This window comes from Bombus terrestris, chromosome 1 (genome assembly GCF_910591885.1).
Source record: "Bombus terrestris chromosome 1, iyBomTerr1.2, whole genome shotgun sequence".
NCBI classification, from domain to species: Eukaryota; Metazoa; Arthropoda; class Insecta; order Hymenoptera; family Apidae; genus Bombus; species Bombus terrestris.
The window spans coordinates 12,974,094-13,000,633 of record NC_063269.1 but is presented as its reverse complement, the minus strand read 5'-3'; the positions used below and the strand labels follow the sequence as shown (position 1 = coordinate 13,000,633).

The following is a 26,540-nucleotide window of genomic DNA, read 5'->3' as shown; positions in this document are numbered from 1 at the left end:
GATGAATCATTAAATCGGCCTTCAAATGCGCGAATATCGCGTCACCTCTGCTGTTAAGCATGAAACTCGATTTGGTCGATCTTGTTTAATGGCATATTCGATTAATTGCTTCGCACAGTCGATGATGTTTGAGAAGATGCACGAATCTCGATAGCTATGAAATTTTTGCTAAATTATTTTTACTAAAACGAAGAATTTAAATTTAAAGCGATAGTACGAACTTTATAGTATTTATTTTAATTATGTAATAGTCTTAGTATTTGCAACAATTTACAGACCAATAACGTCGACGATGACTCGTTGTATTTCTATGATGACAGTTGTATTTCTATAATTAGTGCGTGATTTTTTTGTTAGTTTTATGGGGATGGGCTTGTAAATATGATTACGTTTGACGCGATTCCTATTGGGTTTTCTTGCAAGTTTAGAAAAGAATCAGTTAGTTGGTTGTATGTGGAAGGAACGTACGATCATTTGAACTTTAATTGCACTTTCGAAGCACGCCTTTTCGTTTACATGATGAATAAAGAAGTTCGGAGCTCGCTTCATTGAATAAAAAATTCAGTATGCGATAACAATTATTCCATAGCAGACTTTAAGATAACAGAAAATGTCTCTATTCACGGTATGCTCGTTAAAAAATACCATTACCAGGGCTCATGGAAAGGAATTGTTTATTAAATTTTATTCAAACATTAACCTTAATAGGAGGAATATTTGCACATATGCGTATATATTTAGTTTTTCTTTAATTCAAGCATGGTTCTAAAGAATACAATGTACATCTCTGTGAATAAATACTCTTCAGTTTATAGGATCCTTTCAGTCCATCCAATGCCTAGTCTAAGTCTATATGTATAACCTTTTTTAGAAAAGTAAAAAATGATTATCTTCCTTTGGTCTTACTAAATTCATCCCTGAATAGTTTAAAGTCGGGTAATGGTATGGTTTGCGCTTTATTTCCGACTGAACTTTTTAATTGTAGTGGCTTTGAAAATGAAAGAACGCTTCTTAACTACAAGAAACAGGGAAATATTTGTGGGTAAACTGAGTCATTTATATTCATGCTCATTTTTTCGCTCTTGAGATAAAGCGCTCGCAATTTTTTTCTAGCACACAAGAATTCGAAAAAATTAAAATGTAAAATTTTCCATAGATTATCGATAAGAATTTGTCTACGAATTATTTCTTGCTTAAAAATATTCTCGTACTATCCACCTTGCAACTTTCGCAAAGGCTTCACTACGCATACTACAAACACACCAAAGACTAAGAAAAGACTTTTAACCCGTTGCTTACCCTCCGCACAGCCCATCCCCATAAAACTAACAGAAATACGTTTCTTCCAGCACGTTCGCACAACAACGCATATCGGTTCGTGATCGATCGACCTAATGAAAGGCGACGCGAGCGCCACGCCGTTCTGTTCTGCTAATTAATAAACTTCCATCGGCACACCAAGAGTGAAAGGCTCGATTAAACGTCCTTGAAGGAGGTTGCATGTATTATATCTTCTATTACGCCCATTTATCGAATTTCACTAGTTTGGCCACAGAGACGAGATCGAATTCAAATTGGAATTCATCGCGGTCCTTTTGATTCTATGAACAGTTTTGCAATAAACGGACTAATTAATTTTGCTGTGGTCCTTGAATGTTTTTTAATAGACTATAGATGGAAAACATGATAAATTACGTCTCCCATCTTTTATATGACAATTTTAAGATTCAATATGTCGTCAACTAATTACATTTTCATTTGACTTGAGGATTAAATATACGTTTTTGTCACTCTCTTGGGAAATATTAATGACGTTAATTATGCCGCAATATTAATTAAATTAAATGAACACAACAATTAAACTAGCATTATTCATTTCCTACAAAACATTGTGTATTTATCAACTATTTTCGAAAGCTTTTCACCTTCGATTCTATCAAGATATTTTTCAGCTGTCTCATATTGAAATATTTCTTTTGAATCATCAAATGACACTGAAATCGGAAAATTAGTAATAATACCGTTATCATATTTTCCTATATGGACTTTAATTTTGTACTTTATTAACACTTTTCTTAAATTTGGGACACCTTTCATCATTAGAAAAGTGTAATGGGATGGAAAATAACCAGAAGAATGTAGCAGGGTTAATTCACGAGAACGTACATTATAGAATAGATCATGATCCACGATGTAGCGCGTGATGTCGTGCGCCACGGTCGAGAAGCTCGACAACGTAGCGGTCAGAAAATAAAGATGTTAACCACTCTCTCCCTCTCCCCCCCTCTCTCCATCCCTCGCTCTCTCTCTCTCTCTCTCTCTCTCTCTCTTTATAGTGATAGCTATCTACGTTTTATCGCGTGGCAATGCGCGATCGCATAGATATGAATTCTCTTTTCCGTCGCTATGGGTGGTCGAGGACTCCCTCAAAGACAGAAACGTGCTAGCCTCGACACCAAGTTTTCCCCTACCTTCTTGCTTTCTTCTTTATACCACCGATTGTCTATGTCCTTCTTTTCGCAACTTTCGCTCGTATCATCATTGGTTATCCCTGTTCTCGTTTGTGGCTTCTCGTGGATCCCACGTGGGACTTTCGCGACTGCCTCCTGGCCAATTAACAATACGCAGAAAAAGAACTGCTGCTGAAAAGTGATATGTCGCTCTGACCCGTGTAGAAATTTCAGAAAAGTTGCTGGATATTCTCCATTTTCCTTCTTCCTGTTTCCTTGTTATCGGTATGCAAATCTTACACGCAAGTCTACCGGGTCTAGAGAAAGGTTATTGGAGTTGAACTTATATAGAGATTTTGAAGTTATGTCGCTCTTTGAGCAGATTACTTTTAGGTATATTCATTATCATAGGATATTTTGTTTTATCTAGGATTTTTCTAGCGGATATTTTGACTATATCTGTTTTCATTAATTTGATGCGTGTCTTTTAGAAATATTTCTATTAAAAAAATATTTTGCTGAAATTTGTTCCATGTATTATTTTCATTAATTTTTGTGGTCGAGTAACGAAATATTTCTTATATGTTATTTATTGAGATATTGTTTTGAAATTGAAGCTTCTGTTGTGTTTCTTATTGAACCGTTGAAGACACTACAACCTGCTATTGAAATGTAAATATTTGGGATTGGTTTCATAATCGTTTGATGCTTATGTTATGTTATGCATTATGTACTAATCTCAATTTTTTTCATGCGAATTTAATCGAGTAGATATAGAAAAATATGTCGCGTTTATCTCGTCAAAAACAGTACTTCGTGAATGAAAAAGAATGATGAAAGAACGAGAGATCTAGTTCCAAGAACGTCGATGATCACACGTTTTTATGATAAGGAACAAGTGTTACTGAACTATGCCCATTCATAACCCATTTGGCATCTCGGAAGATTAGATACGCAGCTTGCTCAAATAAATTTTCTGATTGACAACCTGGAAACAGTGGAAGAGTATCGTATCGTTTCTTATCGGTTTCTAGAAACGATCGAGAAGAAGCTGTATTGCAACACGAGTCTAGTATATTAACCTTTCTGTGATCAATGCGCTGAGCGTTCCAAAAATCATCTATTAGGCCCCAAAAGTTCCTCTCGTTTTATAAGGAAATAATACATGTACGATATTTCCTGTTTTGTATTATTTTATTGAATTATGTATGCCACATTTTGTTCTATTAGGTTGTTCTATTTACATTTGACAGATTAGGTTTCATGTTTGTATAAACATTGCTGGATAAAGCAGATACGTGCAAATAGCGAAAGACACTTTTGGGACAACCTAATATGATTCTATTCAAATTTAAGCATTCATACAAAGCTTTAAATTTAAATTCTATAATTCAAAATTCCATATTCTCAAATCTAAGTTGAAACTTTCACGCCTCTAGTTTTAAATAGAAACTATATAATTTAAAGCTTACAACGTTGTTTAGTTAATATCGTTTAACATTCTTTTCTGTACATTATATTAATTTCTATACATTATGTACATTAATAAAATACCCTGTCAAAGCATGACAAGCTAAAAGATTCTTTATATATATAAATTCTTCGTAACAAAAGAGTAAATTTCCCTTCTGACGGACATCATCCTCAAGAACAAAACTCTTCGAAATCGACAACGACTTCAGAACGGTTGACACCAATACTCAGAATTCCAGCATACAGATCGATCCCATTCCTGTCGGTCGCGAATAAATTCCTGCCTCGTTTTAGTAATTCCCTCCTTCGGGACGTCCGTTTCCCTTGTCTCGTGAGTTTCATCGCGATGCATTCCTTTCGCGCTGTGACACACTCGCGTTCTCGCGAGTTTTTCGCGTCACGCTGTCAGCCAAGGTATCTCGTCTCGCATAATGAAGAGCACCGTTTTCGTCGTGGTCGCCGCTTTTTCTGACGAGGCCTTCATCCACTAAACGAGCAGGGTCGTGCGGCGCAAGCAGAGGAATCCTGCCCCGCTAATGATCAGAATGTTTGTTCATGTAAATGCGGATCCCGGCCCTTTTTTCTCTCGCACACTTTGCTGAAAACGAGTTTATCGCACGAGCCTGGTTGTCTTCGATAATGTTTCTGCTGTTCGTTGACTGGTGATCCTTTAATTTTGTCGAGCGAAGAAGAAAATCGCTATTTCCTCATTTAATGGGATTGTGCTTTTAAGAGATCGGCACGGGATATAATTATGGTACAATTATGTTCAAACTTGACAGATTCCAATAATTTTGAATTATTTTTTCATATTCGATATATTTCGGAGATTTCTTGCACCTATAATTTGTGATTACTCTTTTGACATTTGATGCGTTGAAGATCTTTTGGTTTTTTAAAATTAAATAATAAAATAAAATTGAGAACTTTGAAAACTAACTTGAATTTCTGTAGTTTATATCTAATAATGTGTGGGATAATTGTAAAGAAATAAATTAACTTTCCTAATGTACATGTGATTTCTTTTGTTATAGAGATCGAAGCACAAGAAGCTTGCAAATGGCTGAGAGCGGCTGGTTTTCCACAATATGCGCAGATGTACGAGGGTAAGTTAAGCTCATTTTTCAATATTTAGCCATAATATATTTACAAAACCTAACTGAATATTAAAACGCTTAAAAGTAAAAATTGTAGATACTTTTGTTTATAATATCGCTTCCTCGTATATTCATCTTAACACGTGAAATAATCAAAAGAAAAGGAATACAGTAAGATATCTTTTATTTCTGCCTACCTTCGGGTTCCAAGAATAATTACAGTCATAGAGGAATAACAATATCCATCTTCAATCATTATTCACCCTAGCAAAGGAAAGAAATAAAATGGAATGAATCATTTACAACCACATTGACTCATCTATGTAAAACGTATCCTACAACAGTCTAAGGGTACAAAATAGAATCTGTCATTGATAAAATCTAAATCTTCGACGTTTAAGCACGCTTTCTGAATTGGAAGTGCTCCAAAATATGTAATTAAAATGAAAAGCAATTCTTGCGGGGGTGACCGCTCGTTATTTTTGACAGCTTCAATTTACTTTCAATTTACCATGCATAATTCACCATGATAATCGACACGATCTCTTAGGAAAGCCTCTTTCGAGTCTTTACTCTGGAGAATCTCCTCGCACGACGCATAGAAAGTTGTCAGCTGTTGTCCAGATCAGGACAGATTATGGGTCGAAAAAAGTTTCACGAAATTCGAGCATCCCTTTTCTCATTTCCTCTCACTTTCGGGGCCATGTGGTTCTTTTCACTCTGAATACAGTCCACCATTTTTCATTTCCAAGCGGTCACGTATAGCGAAAAGCGTGGTCACGTCCTCTGGCTGCCCGAAAAGGGGTGACGTTTCAAACAGAGTGTCAACTTTTGAGGCTCGAGGCAAACAGCGTCGTTAGCTCGAGAGGGATCAGCACTTTGCGGTAGAAATAACTCAAAATGACCGGTTAGCACGGATTTTTATGAAGTGGATCTCTGTAATCCTCATAATTATTATGTTGGATAGACCAGTTTTGTTTACTCATTTTATTCCAGTAACTTTTCGAAGCAGCCGTTGCAGTTATAATATTTTGAGAAGCATACGTATTTAAGACAGCAGGTGTTATAACAAATTATTTTAGTACTTAAGATTTGATCAAACTTATATGTAATTCTTTTGAGCATGAAAAAAGGAATATAGACTTGAAATTTTTAACTAAAAAATTGAATTCGAAAATCTTAAATTTGAAAAATTGGGTTTGAAATTGTTTATCTGGTAATGTAAAGTTTAGGTTTGAAATTTTAAATTTGAAATTGTTCGTTTGAAAATTAAAATTTGAAAATACAAATTTTAAATTTACAATTTCAATTCAACATTTGCTTTCATAAGCAATATACATGTAAGACAAAAATATAGCAAGTAATTACATTAATAATGTTACAAACACTGAACCACTATGATAGTCACAAGCAATACTAATAAAATGATCAAAATATTACTGATATCAGATTTATGTTGACATTTATGTCGATTTATGTTTCGTATATAATGTCTATCACATGGACAAATTCGGTTTCAAAGAAATGTCGCGTGTGGTCAAAGCACATTCGTCACGCATCCCTTCGAAAAAACGGACCAAGGCTTCGAAAGATGAAAATAAGAGAATCAACCCAAGTGTAGATTTACAATACCCTTTTAAATAAGAAAAATCGTCAAGTCAAAAGAGAGGGTGGTCCATGGACCACCGAAGCGGACGTATGCGAATGTTTTCGATGGCAGTCTGGTGTACGTGAGATTTTTACTAATATCCGCGGCCTCGGAAACAAAGGTCTCCCTGTTTCGTTTTTGTTTTTCTCTCAGTTACGTACCTCCATAATATTAGAGTATAAATTTCAAGATCTCATTGTTCGACGGCCTTGGATGAACCGTTTCATTTGCAATTCATCGATCGCGGAGAGGTAAAGAAATGTAACGAGTTTCGATTTTGTATTTCCAATTATAATTATGAAAATCATCTTGCATGTTTACTTTCTCTCATATACTTTACGATATATTATTTCATGAATATCGTTTATAAAAATTATTGAGGAATTTATAAAATTGGTAATAATTGCTATGAATATACCTATAAGTTAGTGTCAGGGAAATAATTACCAATAAAATGCAACGAAACGATGGATGATAAAATTAGATTTGAAAAACATGGATACCTAAGTGCTTGAACATGAAGTTTCTAAATTATATATTATTGTAGAACACTTATAATGTCTCTCATTTAAAGTAATACTACTAAATAAGTTACATTAATTGTTATGTTACAGTTACAAGTAAAATCACATCTTTTGACATAATAAAAGTCTAAATTACAGTTTTATTTTTCTACCTAAATTACAATTTATTCATAATTTTATACCTATAAATTATCATTTATATTTTAAATAAAGCTAAAGGGGGATCAAATAAAAGTCGATGCCTGTACCAGATGTCTAGATTCGGGAAAGCTTCCGTAGCACGTAATTTTATTCTGCTAACAAAACGCACTGTAAAATTACATTGTTCCAACGAAACGGCTAATCGTTTACAAATAACGGACCGCTTCCGTGCGAATTGCCGTAGATTGTTTAAAAATAGGTTCTTGGTGTGCACTGGCGCGGCAGTAGCAGGCAAATAAACAGCGCGATGAAACAATGACTCGCTAATGACGCCGTAAGAACAGCACCGGGCTGCCGCGAGTGCAAACGCAACTGCAAGAACGCATAACGTGCGAGTGTGCAATAACGAATGCATTGTTGGCAGGCGCTGCGACAAAGGGCCCATTATGATAAGTATTAACATGTCCGGACGCATCAAGCTGCTCCTTAATAAGTTACTATCTCGCCTGGTGTCGCGATTCGATTCGCTTTGCCCACGTGTCACTCGTTACAAGCTTTCTTTCGCGGCTTTTTTCTATCCTTTTATGAAATTTTTTGATCAAACGCCACTTTTCGTCTTACGAGAATTCGCAGAAGTCTAGCAGAATGCAGGAATTTAACGTTAAAGCTACCCGTAGACTGATATCAAATCTATTGACTTTACAATTACTAAAAACATTTAATTATTTTTGATAATTTTCGACTTTATTTTTATTCGGGCAGAAAGAAGATTATTACATATATTTATTACTCTTAATTTATACTGAAGTTTTGATGTTGTAATACTTGGTGAATATCTTTTCGTTTCCCTTTGAAAAATGATACTTTTATGCTTCTTTTCGAATTTCCGTTGCTTTTTTGTCCATTTATCACTAACACCGCCTGGAATCAAAGCAATAACGTGGAAACCATTATATGATATAATGCAAAAAGTGTGAAAAAAATATTGACAAGAAGATTGGGATATCTTGAGAACTTTTTGCTAGACCAAGAGAATTATTTCGATGACCGTCAAGTGGTTAATCATAAAATATCGTACACAAAATCAAAGTTTGGCAAAGATTGATATATGGCCATGGTATAACGAGCAGGTGCAAAATTATCATGCACGTGAAATGAGATGTATTAACTGTAAGTACTATCACTTCATCAATGTATATATTCATATGTTACTTAACTATATAGGCCCGATGAAGTATATTAATATCTGGACATGTAAACGTAACTCTTAAAAGCCATTAATTATAGTATTTATAAAAAGAACTTCGAAATAATCAATGTCATAAATCTTCAACCATACCTTGTTCACACACGGTGCAACTTTACGGCGGGAGCAACTTCTTAAATTCTTGATACGAATCTTTAGACTGCGTGAAAACAAAAATAAAAAGTCAGGAACTGAGATCACGAAACCTTACTTCCTCGTTTTACTTTCCTTCTTCCATATTAGCCTCCCTATCATCGTCCTACATTCACACCCAAGGAATTTTTCGCTGCCAATTTTACACTTTCTAGACTCCGAAGTACTCCTTTCCCAAGAAACCTCTTCCTTTCCATAATTAGCTGCGCATGTTATATGAAGCAAGGTAGAGTTATCTGAGTTACATAAGGTTCGATATCTTAAAATTCAATCTTGAACATTGCACGTAATTATGAGACGCCATTAGTCTTTAATATAATAATGAAATAATATATAAGCTAATTACTAAAATACTAAAATTACATCAAAAAATATATTCGGAAGAGGGCATTCGCATTGGACGACTATTGTCTTGACTACCGATTATAATAGCCAAGTATTGTATGTTTAAACAATTGTTACGATACACCAGTTGAAAACCGTGGCCCTAACCTAAAAGTGGAGCAGACAAGACAGAGCCTCCTTTCGTATGCTCCATCCGGACGCGTATCGCGGATACCGGACACGGTATCATGTTCGAGGTAAAACGAAGTTGACACGCAACCTGCCATGGGAGTGTGTCGCGTGGTAGCATTGAGCCAGGTGTAGAACGATACCGGGGAAAGGACTAACAACTCGCGTTCCGTGGTCATTAACGTCCTTGGTGCCAGCGAGTAATTCCAGGTCTTTCTTCAATTTCAAGAGCTCTAATGCGGGAATAATAATGAGGCGTACGTCGCCGTGCGATGATTAATGACCGAGGCGATTTTTCAGCGGTACGGTGGCGCAACGCCGCCAATTTACGCCTGGATAGACTGTCGAACGACCAGCTGCCTGCTAAATAACACAATGTACCGCGAGATTTATGCGGAAACGGGGTCGAGGGATTTTAAACCTGGAGGAATTAGTAGGCCGTGCACCATAGCGTCGGCATAAATTCTCTACGCTGTCTCGTTACCGCGTTTATTTAAATCAATTTCGATCGATGTGCGTCCGGATACACTGACGGCGATATAACGCCAGTTAGACGGTTATTTAGTACCATTTAGTTGTGCGAATGGTGCGAACTTTCGTGCTGGGCGGAGGCGGTAAGTTGGTAAACGCGGTAGCACGACAGTATGCCTTTACGACTGCTTTCAGTCTGACGAGCCTTTCAGAAATCAAAGTGACAGATTGTACCTTTTATTCGGTACTTAATTTCATTATACAAGTACACGATTAATATTCAGTTGTCAAGAAACAAATTACTTACTTTCATAATTCATTCATCGTAACGTGATGTAAATAATGGTAAATTATAAGGTAAATTTAAAAAGCAATATTTTTCAAGTAAAAGTGATCGTCACTCTTCTATACTTTTTAACTTATAAATTTGGTCAATATCGTCTCTGGACAGGGCATATAGTACTGTCCCATAAATAAAACTATTTTAGAAAAATTTTTGTTTGGCACGAACTGCCCTAACTACTATATTACAAAGATATCGTAAACGTCACAATCATTATTCGTCATTGTAAATTTCTAAACTTACTCTTGTGTACGAAATAATCTTTTTAAAGTACTAAAGAATTATTCATATAGAATGCAAATAAATAAACGTATAAATAAACGTTAGTCTTGATTCCGCATGAATGTAAATTTATATTTGAATTCTATTTAAATCATATTACATTGATGCAACGGGGGCAGAAATCAAAGGAATATCCGATAAAGTACGCACGATATCTCTCCAATAACTTTCCTCGATACTAACTTATTCGGACTTTGAAATAGGAGACAAGTCGCGTATTTGCAATCGAGGAATATTTCTTGAAAAACTTAACAAGCTGGCAAAGGTTCAAGCTTCTACGAATTCATCTAGTATTTCAACGTATCTATAATTCTTCTGTGAGAAATGTAGGCGTAAATAGTAGGAAAGAAAGTCGAGAATCTTCGAGTCTAAATTCTGATTGCTGGAAAGCTTCTCAAATTTTATTAAAGAAGCTGCTAAGCATCGAATAGAAAAAAGATGGCTTCATTGAATGAACGAAAAATTATTATTAGATTGATGTTATTATTATATTTGATATTACGCAAAGTTTACCACACCATAATAGACGAACTTTTAAGAAATAACGGGATTACATGGGAAAGTACGGGAGTACGGGAAAAGTACTTTGCATGGTATCCGAAATTTCATCATGTAACCAAGACTTACGTAAAAAAAGCTAAGACATGGACGTTGTTTAAGCTTTTTCTAAGATATCATCAGTAACAAATTTCCCGATCTCTTTTGGCAAATTTTAGCAAAATTTTTACTCTTCGATAAAATATGTAAATTAAATTAGTGTAATTTAAATTAGTTAAATCTTCAGTAAATTTTTGAAAAACTTTTTTTAAAATTATGTATAATAATACATCCACCAAAATCGCTGAACTACGTCATTTTTAACCTAATTCACGAAAAATAACACAAACACTATAAAATCAGCTCTCGAAACAATAAAATGATTCATCCTATCCAATTGCGTATAACACTCCGTCGAATACAGTCAAATGAAATCAAACCCCTAAAGCTAATCCTTCCTCTCCTCCTCTTACCCCTTCCTCCCAAATTAAAGGATAATAAAGCGCATGATATACATACATACAGAACGTGTATATCTCTGAAACAAAAAGAAAAAAAGAGACAAATAATGGACAAGAAGCACGTTAAGAAGTTGGCAAACAAGCGACGATACTGTTCCTTTCCCTCGAAATAACGCGTGTCCGAGCGAGGTGCGCTCGAGCGTTCAGCCGTGCGATGAAAAGCGGTCTGTCAGACGGTATCCATCCGTCGCTAATTAGTATACACGTGGATTAACCGTGGATCACGTGTAACTGCAACCAGGGATCGTGGAAAGTATCGAGTCACGCCTCTCTTGTTTCCATTATATTAATCAAACGAGCCGATCCTCGTAGTCAAGGAAAAGAATCTAATTTCTGCACGGTCTCTCCCGGATCTCGTTGTTGTTTGAGAAAAGGGAGTGATTAAACGCGACTTATTTCGTTGCGGCGTTTCAAGAGTCATGTTAACACGGCGTGCCCAACGTTGTATGAAATCCAACTAAGAAGTCGTACAGATAGTCGCCTAGATTTTTCGTATTCGTGGCTAACAACCGCGCGTAAACCGAGGGGCCGGCAATTTCTCGCTGGAGAATTGGGCTAATGAGCGGCTCGATCGTCGATTACGATCGGTTTTCGCAGCGGAACCTCGATTTCTGGCCTTTCTTTTCATTCGATCCTCCTTTGTATGCGGCCCGCAGGTTTGTAAGACGAGACTACGTCGATACATTCTGATTAAATAATAATGTTAGTAGGATAAATGGCACGGACAGGTATGGATTCACATTGGTAACTTAACTCATTAACCCGATAATCTCTTAATTAGGCTTCTATCGTTCTAGTTAACTTCTATCATCGTGAAGTTAAACATTAATAAAGACAAATCGATTTGGAATAGATGGATTTTAACTCTTTGAAACGTATGTATGTAGATGCGATGAAATTTATTCCACGACGAAGTATTTCAACACTCATAAGTATTTTTCTATATTAATAAAATGCTTCGATCTGTTTATCAGAAACACTTTCGGTTCTGCATACTATTGCGAAAGAGTTAAAAATGTTGATTACATATGTTATGCATATGAATATATAAAAATGTAATATATCAGATAATGAACAGAGATCTGAATATCATTCATGATTTAGTACTTGGAGATTTATTAAATTGAGATTTATGAATTTGAAATTCAACTTGGAAGGATCGTGGACGAAAAATGATTTGGTCATTATGGTCCGATTAATCAACTACAAAATTGAAAGCTTTAACGGTAAATGAGGACCATCTATGGTCGTTCGAAATTCGAATCCATGAATTTCGTCCTGTATTAATGAATAACCTAATAACGTTGTCCTCATTGGCACACGGCCAAGCGAGTCATTTTACGTTGAAATGATTTTATTAACGGACGTCACAGCACTACGAACATAAAAATAAAAAAAGTCGTTTGCTTTGAATTCAGATTCTTACATCCATTAAAACAGAACATTAATTGGAAAAGCATTTGACATTTTTACGATTCCTAAAATGATTAAGATAAAGATAAAATGTCTATTCACCACTCCATAAAAATAAACGCATCAAGTGTACGTTCGCACGTTAACTTGGATCTTACTATTTAAAAATCTAGCATTACAAAAAAAGGGTGCCCTACTTTATTGGAATGACGTATAAGAAACCGCTCAAAGAAAGAATTTGGGCCTCCTATATTTATCAATCGCGTTTCTACGAGATTCAGCGTTGACCACCATGGTAATTTTCTGTACTTTCGTGCGTTTACGTATTTTCTTGGAACGAGACACGCTTCCAGGCGTTTCTTGCCTGATTTGTTGAGACTCCTGAATGGTTCGTTGAGAGAATGAAATCCATAAACTTGTGGAAAGTATATCTGTTTACATCGTACAGACAAACGGTAAATAAAAACGGGAAATATAATAAAAGTGACGGTAACGCAAAAATATCCATTACATATTCCACCGACAGTAAGCTTTTTTTTTATTGCAAATGTTCTATTCTTCGTTTCGATGGAATCTTTTTTTAAATTATAACCTCATATGTCGTAAGCAAAGGATTTTATAATTCTAGAAGATTCGTGGTATCTGCCTGATGCTAAAAAGATTTTCTGGCACAGGAAATTAAATACAAAAATTACAAATAATGTGTATCTGAATGGCTTAATAAACTTTTTACATAATAGATACGTCGTTTCTTATATACTCTAATTATAAATTTCATTTTCAAATTGTGCATTTTAGTGCACAGTTTATAATATACATATCACGTCGCTTATTGTTGGCATAAACACATACCTTTGTCGTTCCGACAAATTTGCAGGTAGATAACCATTTCACATCTTAAACACTGGCATGAAAAATATACTTAAAAGTTACATCAATAACGTACTACCAATCCGGAAGATAATCTCCATTTTTTCTTTCAAACTCAAACTAATTGATATATGTATCAATGTATCTCACAAACACCTACCATACCACGAACCTCGTGAGATCAAAAAATATATAACAAAATAACAACGATCAATCTTGCCTATAAACGTAATAAAACGGCGATCAATCACGTCAACAGTTACGTCCGCCAAATGTATCTCCACGATACTCCATAGCCCGTATCGTCCATAACGCCGATGCGATGGCCCAATTCTCAAGACGCCATTGAAAGGTGGCCCGGCGTCACGTGAGCTCAGTCCTTTTTGTACTATCATGCTACTACTGCAGGAGTATCGCTCTATATAACGTCAGCTGGCCACATTTTCATTTACCGTGCGAATTTACGATACTTACTCGAAAGTAATTTCAATCGGTAGATCTAAAATTACACGCGGGTCTGTAGTCACGATTCACGAAATGCCGCGGTGTCGGAAGCACGTGCTGCTGTTTCTCTTCCTTTCATCGATTTGGAACACGTCCAGCGATGGTCTCTCCTTTATTTTTTACTCTTTCGTCTTGTTCCTCTCCGTTTAGCCTCACCGTCTCTCGCTCGCGTCCCGCTGTCCAGCTCGAAAATCGTGATCATCCTGTTTCTGAACAGCCAGACAGCCGGTCTATTACCCGGAATTGCGAATGGCACGCGGGCAGCTGTCGCTACAACGATTTCCGTGGATGGGGTTCGCTTAATTAGTTGCTCGAAACACGCATATAGAACGGTTCACGGAACCGGACGTGGAAGAACCCACCAAGAAGGATAGTCGAGAAACCTTCTCTCGCAGACGAGGTTCATTAGGTTTCTGGGGTATTTGCGCGACGAGAATATTTGGCGATGATTAAGAACAGGCACAACGACGCTTATTATTCTGCTGCGGCAGAGTCGTTACGAGGCGGGCCTTTGCACCGCGGATGGCAAATACAAATTAGCATGTGGATCGCTGGCCTTTGTGGTAGTCCGCTTGGAAACGCCATTAACGGCGTTTTTGGAATCGTTTAATTCAGCTCAGAACCCGCGATAATTGGGACACTTGGAGAAATTAGAGGTTTGTGATATGGTCGAATAAATTCGCTCTGTTCTTTGATCGACTGAATTGGTGTCAGTTTAGAAACAGATTAGTGCCAGTTTTCTGTGATCTTCATACGTTACTATTTCTATTAGATTGTATAATTTTTTTTACGTCAGTTACTTTATCCGAAGTAAAGAGAAGGTAAAGCTTTTTCCAGAGACTCTTTCTTCAAAACTTCCAGCTGATTCCATAAAGCACAGCTGAAATATAGCCGTAGGATGCTTGAAAGAGGAACGGATGAAAGGGAAATTTAGAGCGACGATGATTATTTAAACTAAGCAGTTGTTACGTTGTAGCTGCGCAAAACGGGACGTCCTAGTTAACCACGACCTCATGAAACGTATGCGGTCATGACTTACAAGATTCGCCGGAGCGAAAACTAGAGTGCATACATATGTTCATAGAGGAAGTTAAAACTGGCGCAGGTTCTGTTTGAAGTACTAATATTACGCCTCGTTATGAATTTTAGGCAAAAAATTATTCGTGAAATTTCGCGTACATCGCGCGATAATTACTACAAGAGATAGTAAGAGCTTATAAAAATACATAGTTAATGTGAAATCGATCTGGTCAGCGGAGGATTCAGACTTTCTCAAGTGAAAATTTTATTAATTAAAGCAATTAGGTAGAGAAAAATATTCGTGAGGTGAAATTTGCTGATTAGATTATATCTTAGGAATTAATTAAAGTAACTTGAATTTTTCAAAAAATTCTTTACATGATCTTTTTATGTTAGAAACGATATTTGAATCGACCAAAGTAATAATTTAAATCATTTCAATTACACTTTAATAATTAGACAAATTAATGTAGGTTCATTCTCTTTAAATGTATTTTGATTCATTCTATATCAAAGATACGTTTCTAATTTTACGTAATGGACGTCCGTTTACCATCTATAGTTTACAGATGGTAAAAGGGCGTTATTATCCGATAATTTTTAGCACATTCATATTATTCTTGATATCTAAATTTTTTCCAAGTAAACCAGCTCTTTAAGTCATTTCACATGTAGAATCTTCCAATCATTCTATCAATATTCATCTGTCTAATATCAATATGTAAGCATATAATTATCTTTCACCATTTTCGCAATTACCATTCACAGAAACGTCATTCCATCGTGATCATCCGCAACATGTGCGAAGGTACGACAAAAGAATCTTGACGGCGATTTTCCATCGAAGGCGCCGTGTCAGGGAAAGTGGGTGAAGGTTCCTCGCAGCGAAAAATTCTTTTCATCAGTGCACGCACGAGATTATTATTGTAGCCGGGGCTGTTTACCACCGCTTTATTTCCGACAAAAGTCCGCGTCCTTCGGTTCCTTTGCTGAATTGTAATCTAAGCAACCTTCGTCCCAGTTTTCGGGAATCGCCATCGATATTTCCCGATAAACGGCCATACGTTTTCCTCTATTTTCAGTGGTCCGATGTCAAATCGACCAAGGTTTCGCATAAAACGTAACCACATCAGGGTTCTCACGTTTAAACGAAAGAATTCCATTTGGCATGCATTCGCAACCAGCAATGATCCGCTCGCGACCAATATTGACACTGATAAATGACGTTGAACTTGTTGACTTTTTTTTGTTATACATTACGATAGAGGGACGTATGGTGTTACTGTTACGCTTGCTTTACAAATAGCCGACCCTGTAAGGAGGACGTCATTAAATTTAGATTTTGAAGGCAAAGTCGAGTGGAACGACGAAAAAAGCGTGTCGGATCGTTTGTCGTTACCGACATCGTTACTTAATATTTTTTAATATTTCTTCGGCCCCGGTTCTGCTTCGTTCGCGTTGCAAATGGTAGAAAATCGTACTTGAGGGAATATTAAAATCTACGCTTGAAAAATATACTATATATATATATATATATATATAACATTTATAACATTTTGAATTCTGATCGAGGAGTTTTTTAGAAAAGTGCCCACAAATAAACTTAATTATTTAGTTTACTTCTCGTTTCTTAATACCAATTACGCTTGTATTCATTATTATAATTCGACTAATAATAATTAAGATTGAAAAACAATTCTTAAAGACCTTTGTTCTTTCCATACTTGCTAAAATAAAATAAACTACACCGGAAAATGCGTCGGTATACACTATTTATATTTTAGTTTAAACAAGACAGTTTTAGATTTTCAGAGAACAGCTTGGTAATTATAGCGTGGAATTTTTTCTCGTCTAAGTTGCTCTGAAATCAAATAAAGAATAAAATTCGTAGACATACGGAGAGGCTTTTAATGAAATGAGCTTTGAAAAGATGAAGTTTTTGTTACAACGTTCCCACTTGGTCAGAAACACATTAGGCGAATAGTTGTATATTGTTACAGCAAGAATAGGAAGAATAATATTTCCTTAAACTTAATTTAACCATGAAGCGTATAATGAGTCATAACGATGCATTCTCGCTGACTTGCATGTTGGTGTAGGCCAGTTGTATTAGTCAGACTATGGGAATATACGCAGCTGGAACAGTCCGAATTTTAAACCGATATATTATGCATACTAATTATGATAAATCATTAATAGCAAATTTTTGTGTTCGTGAATGTAAATCAATTAAGTAACTGATTCAATCATCCCATTTATTAAATTAATCGAGTAATCAAATCAATTCAATCAGTTATAAATTAAAAGAGAAGAACATATAAAATAATTCTACAGAATAGACACAATTACAAAATTAATATTTGACGAATTATTAACAGAACGGTTCATTCATTTAGAATTCTTCTTTGTGGCGAGAAGGTCAAGTTTACAAGTAATAGATTAAAGTAGTGCCTACGTGACAGAATTCGAAATGCATTAATCGCTTTTCTCTTGAATTTCGACTGAGACGTTTTAACGTTATCTTTAAGCCACCAGCCCTTTGTTATTCTTCACCATCGAACAGATGATAATAAAAGATAGACTCGATATCAGACCTAACCCAGCGCTGCCAGCACGTACGACGTTGTATAGTGTACACAATTAGTCAATGCTATGTTGATTCCAATTCTAACGTACTTTATTTCCTCTTAAAGTTGCAAATTGCTAAAACGTTTCCTCTTTTATGTCTGATAAGTTCGAGCCATCATTATTCGACCAATTGATAGTCGTCTCGTTTTGAACTTGTTTTTTAAATAAACTTATAGATATCTGTTACCTTTTAGTGTCCATGTACAGTAGAAATATAAAAACTATGTTTGAAATAGAAAATAAAAGAGAGATACAGTTGCTTCATTGCGAATGATCATGACACTTTTCAACATGCTGACATTAATTGGCCAGCACACTCTTGTGATTTAACGTCTATGGATTTTACATTTGAATACTCGATTAACGTGTTCATTGCTATTGACAGATATGTTGCGTCCATTCCATTAATTCGCTGAATATAATGACACAATTGTTGCATTTCAATTTTTGTATATTTGGATAAGACAATCTAGAAAGACAAATAAAGCAACGGCAGCGTATCGGAACGATCATCGTTATTAAAAATAAAAAAATTCTTAGTAAAAAAAGAAAAGAATATAACTCCGGGAATGGTAGTTTCTTACTTACAATAGAATTGTAATGATGTATAAAATACCTTTCAAACGCAAAATCTAAATGAAAGAAGAAAGATTTTACGGCAAACCTGATTTGAACAAGATGAAACGCAAAGAAAATAACAGAAAGATACTAGGACGTGAATTGATTATTATTACGAGTTGAATCGCTGATACGATTCATCAGAAATCAGTAAAAAAATCAATATAACTGAAATGAGATTTATGCTCTGAGTTTGCCAGGTTTCACTGCCTGAAAAAAACGCGGAGAAGGCACAACGCGGTGTGTTTTGCAGCACGGATTTCAGACGTAAATATTTGAAAATCGTAAAGCAATAAAAGCCTCGCGATAGAAAGATGGCATCGTCATCGACGATTGTGTTCGTATCGGACAAACAAAGTGGCGATACGGGGCCTCGTACATCATGAATATGATGTACCAATCAATTCCATCGTTACAACTGATTCATAATGGCAAACGATGCCGTTACATCCATCGTGATTACACGAGATACCAAGTACCATTGTAAGGCTGCGTCGTGATATTTCTCGTCCCTTGTAAGTCTTCGTTGTTCCTGTCAATGTCAGGGAATATTATGAACAATTTTTTGATGTTTCCATCGACAAGACTGGAAATACCAAAACTCTTGTACTTCTGTCAAGATATTCTTGTTATTGGAAATTATTGCCAAGCCGGAGAAAGCTTATCTCAGCGAAATTATTATGATATTGAAAAAACTTTCTTCCTATTATGAATATCGTTCGCATATACAATAGATATATACATATGTATGATATCGTTTGTGAAATAGCCAGAATTCAAATTATAGAAACTGCAAAATCTTTGTACGCAATATAATTATCGTCAAAATTCTGACGTAGCAATTACAAATTGCAATTACAAATTGATGTACAATTGCAAATTGTAAGCATGATGAGATTCATGTTGATCATTGTATCAATATCGTTGCACTACCTTCTTCCGAAACCAAGAATTCCTACCAATTTATTCGTGATCAAAGTGAATCTAGCCAAATAATAAAAACACCCTGTATACATGTTGGCATGATACACTAATTATGCGAAACTTAACCATATTATTTGCAAGCATTAATATTAATTATCGTATCACTCCCCGATTTTCCTTTAAATTTGCCAAGCGATCAGTCGAATCCCTCCAACCTAGAATTAAAACACATTTCAAAGGAACCGAAATGGAAGATTAAGCCGAAGCGTAATGATCCCGGGAGCATAAATTCGCGTCTCTTCGGGCTCGCGCGGAAGGATCGAAAGAAAAACGAACTGCTGCTGGCGATCGTTAAATAACAACGCGCGTGCTTCGTGGAACCGGAGAAATGAGCAGCGTAACCCGGTTCTCTGGTCGGACGAGGTTCACGAATCGTCGTCATCGGCGTTCGCGAACATATTCTCATTTCCTCGTCTTCTTCCGGGTTGATGTGCACGAGAAAAGAAACGCGGAAAATTTATACATACATCGGTCGACGTGGCGACGAAGTCGATGAAACGAGGAACAGATGCTCGCGCGAGCACCAAAATAGACGACTCCAACGCGCGCGCGATATATGTATTTCTGTTCGATTTCGCGCGCACGCCAACACCCCAGAAATTAGCTGAGCGACCGCCTGCAACCGACTAAATGGCCATTCTAACTCCACTATGCGTAATCGTTAAGTTCTGCTCAGATTACTCAAGTTATAGCAGAACTTCATTTACTGGAACGAAATTTTATTTATTTTTTCTTTCCACTATATAAAACTTGGCTTTTTTTAGCACGATCGATGCAGGAGGATTTTTATGATTACTACTTTCCATGACGAAAAGATGGGAGAAAGTCTTCTACTTGTTAGAAAGATAGCCAGGACATACATTAGATTATTGAGAAAAGTATAAGGAAAAATAATGATGGACGATACGCGTATTATATTATTTTTCGATTAAATAAACTCCTGTCAATTGAATCTGTTCGTCTGAATATGAATTTCTGTTGCATAAGTAACAGGCATATTGCTAAACCCAATAAATAACAAACATTTGTAAAACGGATAAGTTCTAAGTTGGAAGTTGCACTTGCTTGAACTCGAGTAACTCGACTAATCTAAACGAGATTTTAGGACACGGAATTAGAACGAACAGCGAATGATTTGTGGAAGGCAATTGTACTTTCCGTAAATTTTAATGTTTCTACGAAGCGCTTACACGCGACAGGTACGCTCCTGGTTCTTCTCCACAGAGCGAGAGGATAGATCGTTGCCACTGTTCTTTTTCACCGGATACTTTGATCTTTGTTAATTCAGACCGGGATTACACGGCAACATTTCTCTCTACCGGAGGAGTTTTTAGTGGCTACAAACACCGGATGAAAGAGAAAAGGATCTTTTTTCGGACTATTGCCGTTCGTGCTTGATTATTTCGTTTTCTTCTTCCTTCGTCGTTTTTCGGGCAGAGACGATTTGCTCGTGTATCAACGCTAAAGTCGCTGTAGGGTGCCGTTGAAAATAGTCGAAGGGTTCATTCGTTTAAAAAAGAACGAAGTTTGGAATCAGGAAACGCCTAGCATTTTGGTGGTTCGCTTCCTGTATTAGGATTTTTATATCTGATCACTCCACCAGTCTATTATCAATTACGTGTCAAATCAACTGTTAAGAAACAAGCTTCTTTGCGTCCACGCTTTCCTACTTCTCCCGATATTATACGTTTTTGCATTACGTTCTCTCATTAGTATACGACAACGTTGTCTATCAAGATAGAACGAAAATAAAAACTGTAACCTACACTTGCTTGCTGTACCTCATATATCATAGATATATATGATGTATCTAATAAAATTGGTCTTGTATATATTTAATAACGAATTAATTACAAATTAATATATTAAAACAAAATTTACTATTTTACACTTACAAAACAGGGTAATTTTATAAAGACGATCAAAACTATTTTCAATTATCAATGTGATTTTATCTGTGCATTTCAGTACTATTTGTATATTTTTAGTATAAATTAACCAAAGTATCTAGATTATATAATTATGTTTCTACGCTTAAAGTCTAAAGTCTAAGTACTTAGAGTCTAAGCAAACGAATATTTTACTTTTCATATTTTTGCATACGTTTAATTTCTGTATTCAATACACCAAAATTCCCCGTAAATGTATAAACGTCTCCACAGCTTGTTCATTACTTTTAGATATACCTCGTATACGCTTATCGTGTGTTCACTACAATTGTTCGCGGCAACGATAAAAGCGGGCACCAAGACGAAGTCGAAACGCGAGGAAAAAACCTTGATCGTTCCAGTCTGACCAGCCTCTATCCTAAGCTGATTAAGTCGTCCTCGAGGCGGAGACTTTCATTCCCCGTGTGATCGCTCGAATAATTTCCATCGCCCTCCACAACCTTCCTACCCTTTTTCCCCTTCTTTGCTCCGAGTTTCTTTTCGTTTCGGTCCCACGCGCGGTTCTCCCACCGCGACAAAGTAATCTCGGCCGAGATAAATTATTCGACGCGCGGCGAAAATGCAAATTCGTCCTGGCGGTGGGCGAGGGCGGCAATTTATACGCGAACCGCCGCGGATACTTTGCTCTGGCACTTAAGTGGCCAATCTCTTTCACATACGCGCTAATTTATATGGCTACGATTCACGCCACCAACACCTCGAATCTTTGTGTCCATGGAATTTTGGAAATCCTGCAGTGATAATCTTTGTTGATTGATTTGTTTAAATGGTTCAAGGGATTTTGTATCATGTTGATATATTTTTTGGACGTAATTTAGGGAGTTGAATGGTTTACTACAATTTTTGTCGTGTGACGTGTCGTCACATGTCGCGCGGAGTTTACGATTACAGCTGGTTTTGAAATGAAAATTCACAGCGATGTCTATAAGAAGAAGCAAAGAGATTGGTGTTTCAAGTGGAGGAGTGAGAGATGCACTGTTCGTTGTGTAGACATTTATAATTCTTAGTAGCTTTGAGATTGAGATCGGAGTTATAGCTTACGTTACGTTACTAGGAAGTTCGAGCTTTAGCAACTAGGAAGTTGAGAACACGATTGACGCGCGTATTGACCTATGTTTGTAGCTTCTGATTGCTTTGAAATTAAGCATACAAGATACACGTTCAGTTCTTCAAGGAGAACAAACTTTTAAACAGAATGATTTAAGTCCAAGTAAAAGAATTGCATTACAATGCTTTAACTCGAGGAAACAGTTTAAATTTGAAATTCATAACAAACTTCTTCGTTTTGAAAGATTTTTGACAAAAGAGCTTTCTAAGCTAACAGAAGGCTAAGCTGGCATTCCTTTAAATTCATAGATTCTATATAATACATAGTGATTCCAAGCTTTCAACTAATTGTATGTGCAAACCGACATTTACCGGAGCTCAAAAAGAGCCCACACTATTCATAGAACCAAGCAACGAATAAACGAGGCAATATTTTAAAGAGAAAAGAAAAGAAACGAAAAACGACACGAAAGATCACGGGGGGAACGTCACGTTTCCTTATTAGCAGAAGTTCTGTTAGCAAGGACGGCTCGGCCATGATACGACGGGGATTTTTGCCTCGATGAAGAAGGTCAAAAACGACGACGGACCGCATCACCTCGGCTCGTTCATCAAAATGACGTCGATGCAAGCTCGATGACTCGATCACCTTACGTGACAGTCGCTGCCTCGTCTGGTTTGCACGCCGGTAATCCAGCGTCATCGGCTTCTCTCTGGCAAGAAATGGTCGCGGGAAGAAAGAGACGAACGGCTGGGTCTCTCCTGAACCACTTCTTTTTGAGCTGCATGAGTAACGCACCCTTGAAAGTCTCGAAAGTCACGTGACACCGTAGACACATCGTCAGGCTTTAAAGGCTGCTTGGAAACGGAGCCCGGTCTTGAAAATAATCGGCCTCAACTCGCGCGTTCTACGGCTTTTGCTCTGACGTCACGCGGGCTCGCGATAGAACACGAGAAGCACCAGAATCCACCTATGATGCTCTTCAACTTCAAGTGGATAAGATACGCCTTTTTTTCTACCAGCAATCTTCCTTTCGTATAGACTTTAAAGTTTGAAATGTCGAAATAAGTGGGAATGTTGGTATTGAATAATGGGAATCCCTTGAAATTTAGTTTCAGTGCTGTGTTTGATATTCTCTTTATGCTTGGTTTATAGTTGGCTACAGAAGTATAAGCTTCGTACGATGGAAGAGATACATTCGTTTATTGTTCATTTAGAAATAATAATGGAAGATTCTTTAACAAGAATAGTAATGCTATGCTTTACACTGTCGAGTAACATAAAAATTGAACAGGTACAAGTACGTGTGGGAGTACCCTGCGTAGGCACAGTTAGCTTTTCTGAAAACAGTATATTTTGAATAAATTATGCCCCGAGACATTCGCGTTTACACGGTTTATTGTTTAATCGCACTCCTTTTACGTGGAATCGAATAAAAGAATCAACATTGGTGGAACTTGTTCTCAAGTTAGGAAATATGTTCCAATGCAAAAGAAGTTTCAATATGGCAAAAGATAAATCAAATAGAGACGAAATCTTTAAAAGATTGCTTCTCTTGCACCAATGTTATTTAAAAATCAGTTACAGTGAAAAATTATATGCAATGTTTCGAAAAATCATCGCCGGCTAAAAGCACGAGATTTCACAATCTATCCGTGAAAAAGTGCTTTGAATAAGTTTCTGTCATTTTGAAGGTCTGCGTTCAAATTGCAACGCTATTTCGTGAATATTAATTAATGAACTGTCACGAGAGAAGAGGAGGCTTTTGCAACTCGATGCGTCTTCCTCGCGTTAGGAACAACAGGGGGTTATTTCGGGCGATGACATTGAGCTCTGACAAAAAATGAAAAAGCGAAAATCACGGTTCTACGACACCCGAGCTGCTTCGCAACGAGAAGCCCTACTTCTATATTCGTCGTAACGAATTACTTTATGCACCGGATTAATGTAAGTAAACCGTCCTGGCTAGCCGCTACACACAAGCTGATGACTACGTTGAGAAGACAAAGAGTGGGATTTTGTCGGCGTCGTGGAGTGGTGTTCTTCTTTGCGCCTTCATGCGTCATTATATAATGAACATAATAGAATCGAGTGATATTTTTCGAAGAAGTAGAAGTAATCGAGCTATTGTCTGACAATGAGAGATCATCCTTCCATCGTGTTATGAACTTTTATTGAATAATGTATAAGCGTCTTCCATGTCGTTTAGTATATTTTATCATTAGGACAAATGACTTGTAAAGCTGGACAATTTTTCTACTGGCTTACGTAATATTTGATTAATAGTGATCCATACGAAACCATATTAAAGACTGTCAAAATGGTTATATGGGAATAAATGCACATATTGTACAATGTTTATAAAGACAATAATGCATGATATTATATATTGAAAGCTTTTATTGCGTGTAAATGGAGATCCTTTCGAATTATAGCTGTATTGTATCACTGAATGTAATAATGCAAGAGATTCTATGATATATATTATACAATTATGACTTACGACACAGTTTGTGGAACCAAGTTTACACAAAACACCCTATTCGCTGAGGATCCGGTGTCCTGAAACTGAATGGCTTCCGTGCATCAGGAATACGGCTGTTATGGGCTTCAGATAACGGGCGAATAGTGTATTTTCGAGCTGTTACGTCTGAAAATACTCCCGGTAAATTATATCCCATTGCGTAAAATCGGCCAGTCAACCAACGAGTGTGATCTCGATTGAAAGAAGAGAAAACACGCGTTTATGGTTACACGAACCTCCTGCTCGTGCTCGTCTGAACGAAGTGTCGCGATCCAGGTGTCTGTTCTCGCGTTTCTGCGGCGAAACCATGATCCGCACCGGATTAAACGCGTCCCAGACACGCCTCCGGAATTCCGGATCGTCGCGATTTCCTAGGTAGAAATGCGCCTGCAACAGCTTGGACCGTGGCCAAGAAGACGCGGTTTCGCTTTGCGAACATCCAAAAGGTCCTCGACGCGGTTCTTACCGAGAAATACGCTCGGTTCACCGATGCACATGCTGCCCCTTCCACGGAGAATATTAAGGGAATATTTTCATAGTGATTCGTCGTCTTCTTGATGGACGGTTTGTTGAGATTGTATTGCATTATGGGAAATTGTTTTGATGGATCTCTTCACATGGAATGTTGAGGTGGGAAATGTATGAGTTGTATTCTTTTATAAGAAAGTGGATAGACTTGTTTGAAATTATCATCCATTAACCGTGGCAGTAGATATAATTAGAAGTTGGAAATATAAAATGAAGATGTAATATTTTAAAGCAAAATTACATACAGAAATTTTACTTTTCCAACCCAAAAGCTGTACAATGCATATATTAAATCGTTCTTGGCTGTCTAATTATTACTAAATAATATATATAAATAGTATATATAAATCTGACAAAAGCTTATACGTAATTGTTAATTTATTATTTGCTCGTAACTTTTGCAAATAATTCTTCCAAATGTTTGCCATGTACTTGTGATTATTATCTTACACGAATAAAAAATTCTGATTGATCAATCGTTTCTTTATATGAGACTATAAAATATCGTTCCAAGACAAGAATCCGAGGTAACAAAGTAACGTATTAATCTACTTCTAATTAAAATTCCCGAAAAACTCGAGCAATCACGATGCATTCGTTTGCGCGGATACAAAGGAATGCTCAGCGTGTGGTGGGTCGGATATAGTCCCGAAATCCCTCGATACATGCTCTAATTTGGCCGGTCACTTCCACGAAACAACCATCTAAGGGTTTGGTCGTGTGCCAACAGCGGGCGGCGGAGTACGTTGTACGCAGATTCGAACGTTGCAAAAAGGGTGCGTCTTTGTCGATGTGTCTTTGACACATCTGTTGGGGGTGAGCCAAGTCCGAAAACGTGTCCTGTACCCGCGACCGCACCTGGATAAACCGTTTGCGATTCTCCTGCCAATGAGCACAAAGGCACGCGTTACGACCGTTCGTGAGCCGCGTCGGAAAATTACCGCTGCCAAATGGAATCAACGGGCGCAGTTGGTAGTCAACGTTCCTTAATGCGTTTCGATGGTAAATGCTATGTTCCATGAAACGCTTCTTTGTCACACATTTCGTAGTAGGTG

At 36.9% G+C, this 26,540-nt stretch overlaps 1 protein-coding gene across 2 annotated transcripts in view; it reads left to right on the top strand.

The window, feature by feature from the left end:
* Positions 1 to 26,540, top strand: part of LOC100652305 (rho GTPase-activating protein 7) — a 351,036-nt gene that overhangs the window by 266,189 nt on the left and 58,307 nt on the right. For both annotated transcript variants that reach the window (XM_003393367.4, XM_012312804.3), the window contains one exon: positions 4,958 to 5,029. In XM_003393367.4, the coding sequence (XP_003393415.2) occupies positions 4,958 to 5,029 (72 nt within the window). The remainder of the gene's footprint in view (positions 1 to 4,957; positions 5,030 to 26,540) is intronic.